This window comes from Diadema antillarum, unplaced genomic scaffold (assembly GCF_040938485.1).
Source record: "Diadema antillarum isolate AM-2024a unplaced genomic scaffold, OU_Dant_1.0 seq00003190_RagTag, whole genome shotgun sequence".
NCBI classification, from domain to species: domain Eukaryota; kingdom Metazoa; phylum Echinodermata; class Echinoidea; order Diadematoida; family Diadematidae; genus Diadema; species Diadema antillarum.
In genome coordinates this window covers 5,123-13,003 of record NW_027273775.1, presented here as the reverse complement: position 1 = coordinate 13,003, position 7,881 = coordinate 5,123, and the positions used below count along the sequence as shown (strand labels likewise).

General features: G+C 43.3%; 1 protein-coding gene across 1 annotated transcript; it reads right to left on the bottom strand.

Annotated features, from left to right (window-relative positions):
• Positions 1-548: 548 nt before the first annotated feature.
• Positions 549-5,788, bottom strand: LOC139715232 (uncharacterized; the record flags this gene model as incomplete). Its single annotated transcript, XM_071626819.1, has 5 exons — positions 5,711-5,788; positions 4,688-5,285; positions 3,626-3,834; positions 1,939-2,032; positions 549-616 (listed from the first exon to the last, which is right to left on the bottom strand). Coding segments are annotated over exons 1-5 (1,044 nt in total), but the record flags the coding sequence as incomplete, so codon positions are not given.
• Positions 5,789-7,881: the final 2,093 nt, after the last annotated feature.

Below are 7,881 nucleotides of genomic sequence, written 5' to 3'. Positions count from 1 at the left end.
TGGCCCGGACTCGGCAAATCTGGCAGGGACCGACGGTCAGCATGAACATAACAAACATAGAGAGAGAGAGAAAGAGGAAGGAATCGGTCAAGCCAGACCGCGTAGCAATGTTCCATGTGATGGCCTTCATGTGAACTTATGAACCTGCGCATACCTCGAGGCTCTAAGCTGCACTCAGGACGCTCTCACAGAATAGTTTTCAAACTTTGGTGTGGTTATGAAAAAACACGGTCCCCTTCCCCTTAAGGCAAAAGAACCAGGTTTGTTCAAAACCACACTGGAGCTGTTGTTTGTTTGTTTGTTTTTGTTGTGGTTTGTTTCTGTTGTTGTTGTTTTGTGTTTGTTTGTTTGTTTTTTTTTTTTTGGGGGGGGCTTTTTGCTTTATGGCTCACACTATCTTCCCTCATGTGGGACTATGATAAAAATTAGGTCTGTTTAATTTGCAATGGCATTCACCATCACTGAAACACTGCCAGCGTACCAGGATATATATTCTTAGGAGAAATCTGCCTCACGCGGTGCTCAAAATTCATGACTCTTTTTCTCACCTCGTATTCTCGGATGCTCGTCGGTGTTTCCGGGAAATCGATCTGGCTTCCAGGAGATGACGCTGCACCTAGTTCACATATTTTTCAGGGGAAAATTGGGCAGTGGGAGGACCGACAAAAAAAAAAAAAAGAGGAGGTGGGGGAAAGAGGAAACAGACGAAAAAAACGTTATCAAAGTGGGTCACGTTGTAACGATACTGAAACTCCAAAACTCAGTGGATGCAAGTAAGGATTACACAAATTTTTAAGAGATGTGGCTTTTCACACTAGCTAGATTCCCGATCGATGAAAGAGGAGAGGAGAGAGTGTAAAGGTTCTGGAAGGTCATTTTGATTGGTGCGGTGTGGTATGGAGTAAGTTAAGGGTGGGGATCATTCCCTTTAAGTCGGTGTTTCAGTGTCTACTACATATGTCATTCCTTACAGATAGAAGAAGAAGATTTTTATGTGAATGAAAATTTATCACACAAGATCAAATCATGAGTGTTCAAAAGAAAAGCTGCTTTCAGATTCCTAAAAGACAAATCAAAGAAGGGCTTTAAAGTTTTTTTTTGCCTGTTTTTAGAGAGAAACAAACTTCCTGTTGGATGCAAAGAGATATTTGGTTAGTCAGATTTACACCTGCAAAATGGAACATTAGACAGGTGACAACACAACAGATTATTGTACAAGCACAGCAAACTAAAATCATAATGGTGGGAGAGCCTTGTACAACGTGTCCATGTCATGCTTTGAATATATCCCTGTAAGTGTGTGGGATAGTTGATGTTGTTTAAAAGGAAAAAAATTAAATATCAGTGCTAAAGGTCACAATATGCATCAAATATTCTGCAAACATCCCTCGCACTTTTTGGTGGACGCAATGTGATCAGCAATTCAAAACGATTGAGATGGTGCATTTTCATTTTTAAGTCTTTGAATCTCTGAATCTACAACTGACCAAAACATTCCACATTTGACTGTAGGAGGTGTGTTGGCATAGAATGCAACGCCCGAGTGATGCATGGCTTACGATCAAGATCTCCCACCATAGAATGACGATTTCTTTTTTTCTGTGTTTGAAAACAAGTGAGCACCACGGCGTCGACACTACGCCGCAGCTATACTTGCCGCATTGCGAACGTATCATATTGAACTTAAGATCTCTTTAATTAAGCGAGGGTGGACGGGGGAATTCGGAAGGGGTTTTGGCGGAGTGGAAAACCCCTCCTCCCCTGCGGTGGGCTCGAGCGACGCAGTGAGAACGCGAGCTGGCGAGTCCAACTTTAACCTGTGCCTTGCTCCGTGGGCGTGACCTTCCTCTCGCAAATTCGCCCCCTGACCACGGCAGCGGTGCAAAAAGGGGGGACGAGGGGGCACCGTCTCTTTATTTTTTCTCGTTTTTTACTCACTAGATGCCGTCGAGGCCTGGCAGGATGACGGTACTGATATCGTCAGGTCACGATCGGCCGTGGGACTACGCAAGCCAAGGTCTTTCGCATCAGACTAGAGAGCGTAAAACACATATCACAGTAGAGGAAGGGGAAGGACAATACCTAACGTTAGTCAAAAAAAAAAGAGGGGGTGAGGGAGTGGTCCGAGGACCATGGCCAGCAAAAATCACAACCTCGACCAAGTAACACAAGCAATCAAGAGAAACCCGCACCTGCCTTTCTATCTGACTGAAAATCAGGCAGGGCTATGTTTGGCCTTCATTCCCATATTTGGAAATGCCAAATTCCTCCCAAGGAGAGGTAAGAATTTCTTAGAAGGTCGGGGAAGGGGGGGCTAGGGGGATAAAGGGGCGGGTATTAGCGCACCCTAATGAAGTCAGGCCATGGTCCTCGCTTTGTATGTACTTACCTAGATACATTACCGGGAGGTGAATTCACATCCCATCCTTTCTGTGCCATTAAATACAGACTCAACCATTTCATGCTTTTCTCCCTCAATTTCTGCCCTTGTCTTAACAAGGAAAATACAAAGGCTCTAAGAAATAAACACGAAACAAAAAAGGTCACTCTTATCCAACACAATACATTAGACAGTGACATATATCGAGAGTATCATATCTTGCATTTACGAAGGTTCCAGAAGATATTCTAGCGAAATAATACAACTGCTCTTTCTCGATTCTCTTTCAGAATCTCCCCAAACCAAATGATGCCCTTTTAACTTACCAGTTTCAACAGTTCTCTATGAAACTCTAGCACTGTAATGTGATCTTGTACTTTGGGAACAAATTAAAGGGAAACTCCACCCCAATGCATGATAACATACTGGAGTTTGAAATTCATTTAGAAACTGCTTAAATGAAACACATTTTTAATTACTGCCTGATGTAAATATAATTCTTGTTCTTCCGTTTGTTTTAATCTTACTCTGTTGATGAAAACCATATTGGTCATGGGGTGAATTTTCCCTCTGTGTTTGCTTAAAGCTACAGAAAATAGCTTAAAGTACACTATCACTTCAAAAAAAAAGAAAAGTAATGCAGTAATGCATATCAGAATAATTCTCTGCAGAATTAGTTTCAATTGTCACACGGTTGTTGTATCCATTGACCATAAAACCAAAGCCTTTGGAGGCTGCAACTGCAACTGCCTTTGGAGAAATCTTGTTGTAATGACCAGAAGACAAAAAAAAGGTAATAATAATAACTTCTATTCAACCAAAAAAAAAAACTGTTTTCAAAAGAGCATTAGGGAATTTCAGTCTTTTTCTTCTTTTCCAATATCTTGACTCTTTTGGCTGATCAAGAGTAGAAAAGAAAGAGGGTAAGCAACTCATTCAAATCTTTGGAGTATACATTAGGTTTGGATCTTGTCCTTCATTTAGTCGTGGTGAAAATTGTTGAGCAAGTGTAATGAAAAAATTTGTATCGTAATAATAATTTCGTTGATGAGTGAAATTGCATAGATTCTGGATATTGCCTCACTTTTCTCTTTCTGTCTCTTTGCCTTGTTTTCTTTCTATAGGAAAGAGAGAATTCAAATTGTGTTGTTTCGAGCTACCTAACCCCTACTTTTCTTAAAACTGTACTTAAGTTAAACTTCTCTTCTACCTTCTCTTTGCTATTAAACCCACTTCGCCACCTACCTTTCCCTGAAGAGCTGCCTGCAGAGAGTCCTGGAAGGGTTGGCCCGGCAGGCCGGCGTAGCTGGCCCGGGGGCTGTTGGCCCGGCTGCCCGCCCGGCTATTGGCGCGGCTGTTGGCCCGGCTGCTGGGGCGGCTGCTGGGGCGGCTGCTGGGTCGACTGTTCGCCCGGCTACTGGCCTTGCTGTTGCTCTGGCTGCTATACGAGACCTCTGTTGGGGGGGAGGGGATTTGTTTCGAGAGTGGAACGCTCATAAGCAATGGCATATGATTCGGGTAGATTCCTTTCTGTAGCCACCATGCTAATTACCTCCACATTTCTGATATACTCAAAAGGACAAAACTACCACTTTTTCTCAAAATGTACAAATGGGATCACTTTCCTTTCAACTATGTGAAGTGTGCTACAAATAAAATCCATTCATCAAAGGGCATGACACAATCACATGTCCAGATGACGTTTTCAAACGAACGCTTTCCAAAAAAAAAAAAGAAGAAAGTGAAATATGAGTCATTGCCAACCTTTTACTAATCAAAGACTAGTAAACAGGAAATGGTAATTTAACAATAAACTTTCTTAATGGTGCAGTCAAGCTTTCTTAATGTCTTTGAATTTCATTTAGATTTGGAGATAACTTGCATGTGCTTAACTTTCTTTGTGCACTGTAATGTTCTCCTTGCAGTAAGGTGAAATCTTTCCCCACAATACAGTCACTTTTCTCCAAACAGTATAGTCACTTTCGACTGAATCACAGACAGTATCACAGAAAATAGCCAATCAAATTTAAATGGGGCACATGAGAACCTAGTGGTCTTGTCTGTAAATTTTACAAAAATGTCAGTTTACTCCTCATAAGGCAAACTTTTTATCAAAAAAGAATGGTTCCCATATTCTAGTGTCCATCTATACTTTCTACATAATTATAATCCTTGTACCCCACTCTTTCTCATATCGAATGTGCATTTGACAAACACTTTTCTTTAAAACACATACAGCTACTGTAAAGAAAATCAAGAACAACAAAATGCAAATTTGCCAACTCTGATGGACTTCTCCAATCAAACCTCGTTTGGGTTGTTTGTATGCTGTCATCCCCGATGCTCCGGTTGCCATGGCGATGCTGGGAAACTGCTGTTCAAAGTCCATGAGCTCCTCTGAACCCTGTTGCATGCCATCCACTTCCCTCATGGACCCAGCCACCTCTAGCCCCATTCCCTGCTGGTGCAGCTGCTGTTGCTGGCGCGGTTGCCTGGGAGACACGTCGGCGCCATACGGCCCCCGGTGGCCGAGCACCGTGCTCTGGTCCATGGGACCCATCGGGTCGAGTCCATAGCTGAGCTCCTGCATGAACGTTGTGCTGGCCGCAGATGTCTTCGGCTGGGTACCAGGATCTACGACGTTTGGCACTCCACGGGGGCTGGACGCACCGCCAACCACCTGCGGTGCCCAGCTGGCGCCCCTCTGGGTGGCTATTGGTTGGTTCCACTCTGACATCATCTTCGAAGGGGAGGAAGGGATGTGGCAGGATAGGAGGTCTATGGCCTCCGAGATGACACCCATGGTAGTAGGGCTGGTGCTCATCGGTGCCCCCTGGATACAAGCCGGTGGTGACGTTGGGCCAGGGCTGTGGACACCAAGCTTTGAGTGCACTATGGTGTAACCCTGTGAAGTAACAAAAGAATCCCCCTTTCATGGCGGCATAACAGCTTCTTACAATTCCTTAGATGAATTGGTGCATCTTTTAAAAAGTGAACCAAATATAACTCATGTAGAGGATAAGTAACCTCTCAAGTTTTCAAAAAAAAAAAAAAAAATGTGTCGATAGCAGAGCACTAACTGCATTACAGAAAGTGAACCCCACCAGCCACTAATGGTAAATTTCACAATTTTGGAGAAAAAAAAAAAAGCATAAAAGCCAAAACTTTGAAGGCATTTCCAAACCTTTATTGAGCATTTATTTTAACCAGTGGTGAAATTTGACTGAGACGCAAAGCATTTAATCACAACAATGCAGTGATGTGGCAGCATACCCATCAAAATACTCAGGACTGTTATTTGGAAATACTTAGAAGTGCTTCAATTCTTACCTGGCTTCCACCTGCCTGACTAGATGAGCTGAGGGGACTGGTAGGTGCTGAGGACTGGTACGAAGTGGTCACCATTGGCACCGGCTGCTGTGGGAATGTCTTCTGTTACCACTGGCACTGCCTGTTGCACCACTTGCACCACCAACAGAGCCAGTGCCACCTGCAGAGTTGCTATTCAGGACATGTATCAGGTTGGGTGCCTGGCCCGTGCCGCCAAACTGCATGTTTGTGGTACCTCTGGTACCGGCTACAAACATGCCGGGTGCATTCGGTGTCGTGGACAGTTGCGGAATTATGATGCCGGTACCCGCTGCCGCTGCCAACGTTGCTGAAAATGGAAGCTGCTGTTGAGAAGTTGGGCATGAATGTGCCTCCACCGCTGACCATCGGGTCGTAATGGCTTGAGACAACCTTGGTAGGGGTGGCAGCAAAAGTGACCTGGCGCTGGCTGACCACCGACTTGGAACCCATGTTGGCAATGATTGCAGTGGGATAATTGGTAGTGGTGGTTTGAGGAATATTCTACACAAGCAGACCCAGCAGCAATGAAAGAGAAAAAAGAGCGTGAGTTAAAAATATTTCTTTAGTTTTGCAGACACAAAATTTCTGGTAACTGGCACTAACAAGCAGAGTCTTACAATTACTAAACTGACATCAACCCATGAGGGCAGTGTTTTCTGTATCATTAGATATATCTCGCAAGTTTCACCTCCAGACTTCCTCGACAGTTGCAACCACACTCTCCAATGACTCTTTAAGAAACAACAGGAAAGAAGCTTCCACTTCAAGACAAACATTGGTCAGAGAAGTTTGGAGGTACACGTTGCAAAATCTCATTTTTACTGACAAAACTGCAGAATTTGTCTTTGTTTCCCTTACTTTGGCTGCATCCGCTATCTCCATGGCTTCGCTGAAGGCCCCCAGCGGGGTGTCGGCCAGGAAGTTTGGCGGAAGGTTGTAGTTCATTCCCATACTCTCTGTGTCGTTCTTGGTTGGGTCTTGGACAAGATGTCTGCAGGGAGTGGAATTTCAAAATACAAGTGACTCTATTTCTCGGTATTGCTAGAAAAAAACAAAAACAAAAACAAAACAAATCAAAACAAAAAAACATACGTGTGAGCATTGTTGAACATGGTGACTGTTGGAAGCTATTCCTGTTCATATGTCTTCAGATGGCAACTGTCAGTGTACATACACACACACACGCACACATACACACACATAGATAGGAAAACATAAATGAGCCCTCATTTCAAGCAATATGATCACTCTTCAGTGACTTCCAGCAATTTTCAGCACACTTCCTTGTTTCATTGTTGAATCTCTGGACAGTTCCACATCAAGATTTGAATCCTACTTTTCTGAGACCAAATACCATCATCAGATGATTCCAAATGAAAAGTGAGAGTGAAGCACCGGCAGATTTATTCTGCAATTGAAGTGCCCCTTGCCCTCGTTTCTGTTTCCGTGGAATTCTTTGGCACGGGAGCTTTACCTTGCAGGGAGTCCAGTGTGTCCATAAAATCCTGGTCCAAGTCTGGCTCGAGCTGCATGAGACCCGGCTGGATGATGTCGCTGTTATAGACGTGGCGAGCTGCGGAAAGAAATGAGAAGCAAAGAAAAGATGCACAATATCTATAGACTAACAGGAATGAACGACCAATTGTCAGCAGTTTCCAGCATTCTCCAAATGTCACAGATGATCTTTGGAATCATATCCACATTTTTGGACTTCTCTGCCATGACAAGAATTGATGCAAAAGCTGCATTCTACACAATGAAATATGTTTTAAGTTTGTAGCAGGGTTACCAGTTTCCTTGTCTACATAACCACCTTGTATGCTATGCTAAAAAACAACAACTCTGCTTCCATTTAATTTTTTTTTTCATCAATACACACATCATGAAAACATGCATCGTATCAATTTTGTTCCACAACACGAGTGGAGACCATTCACTATCTGTTTTATACAACACCTCGGACATCAGTCCTGTAGTCCACACAGATTATGACAGATATATACAAAGTATATACTGTGACAATCTTTCAGATTTGAACCATTTGAGAAGCACATTGGTTTGAGTGTATTTGGTGTGTTTTTATGTGTGGGTTTGTGTCTGTGTGTGCGTGCAACGCCTTCAACTACAGTGTATATAATTTTATAATGAAC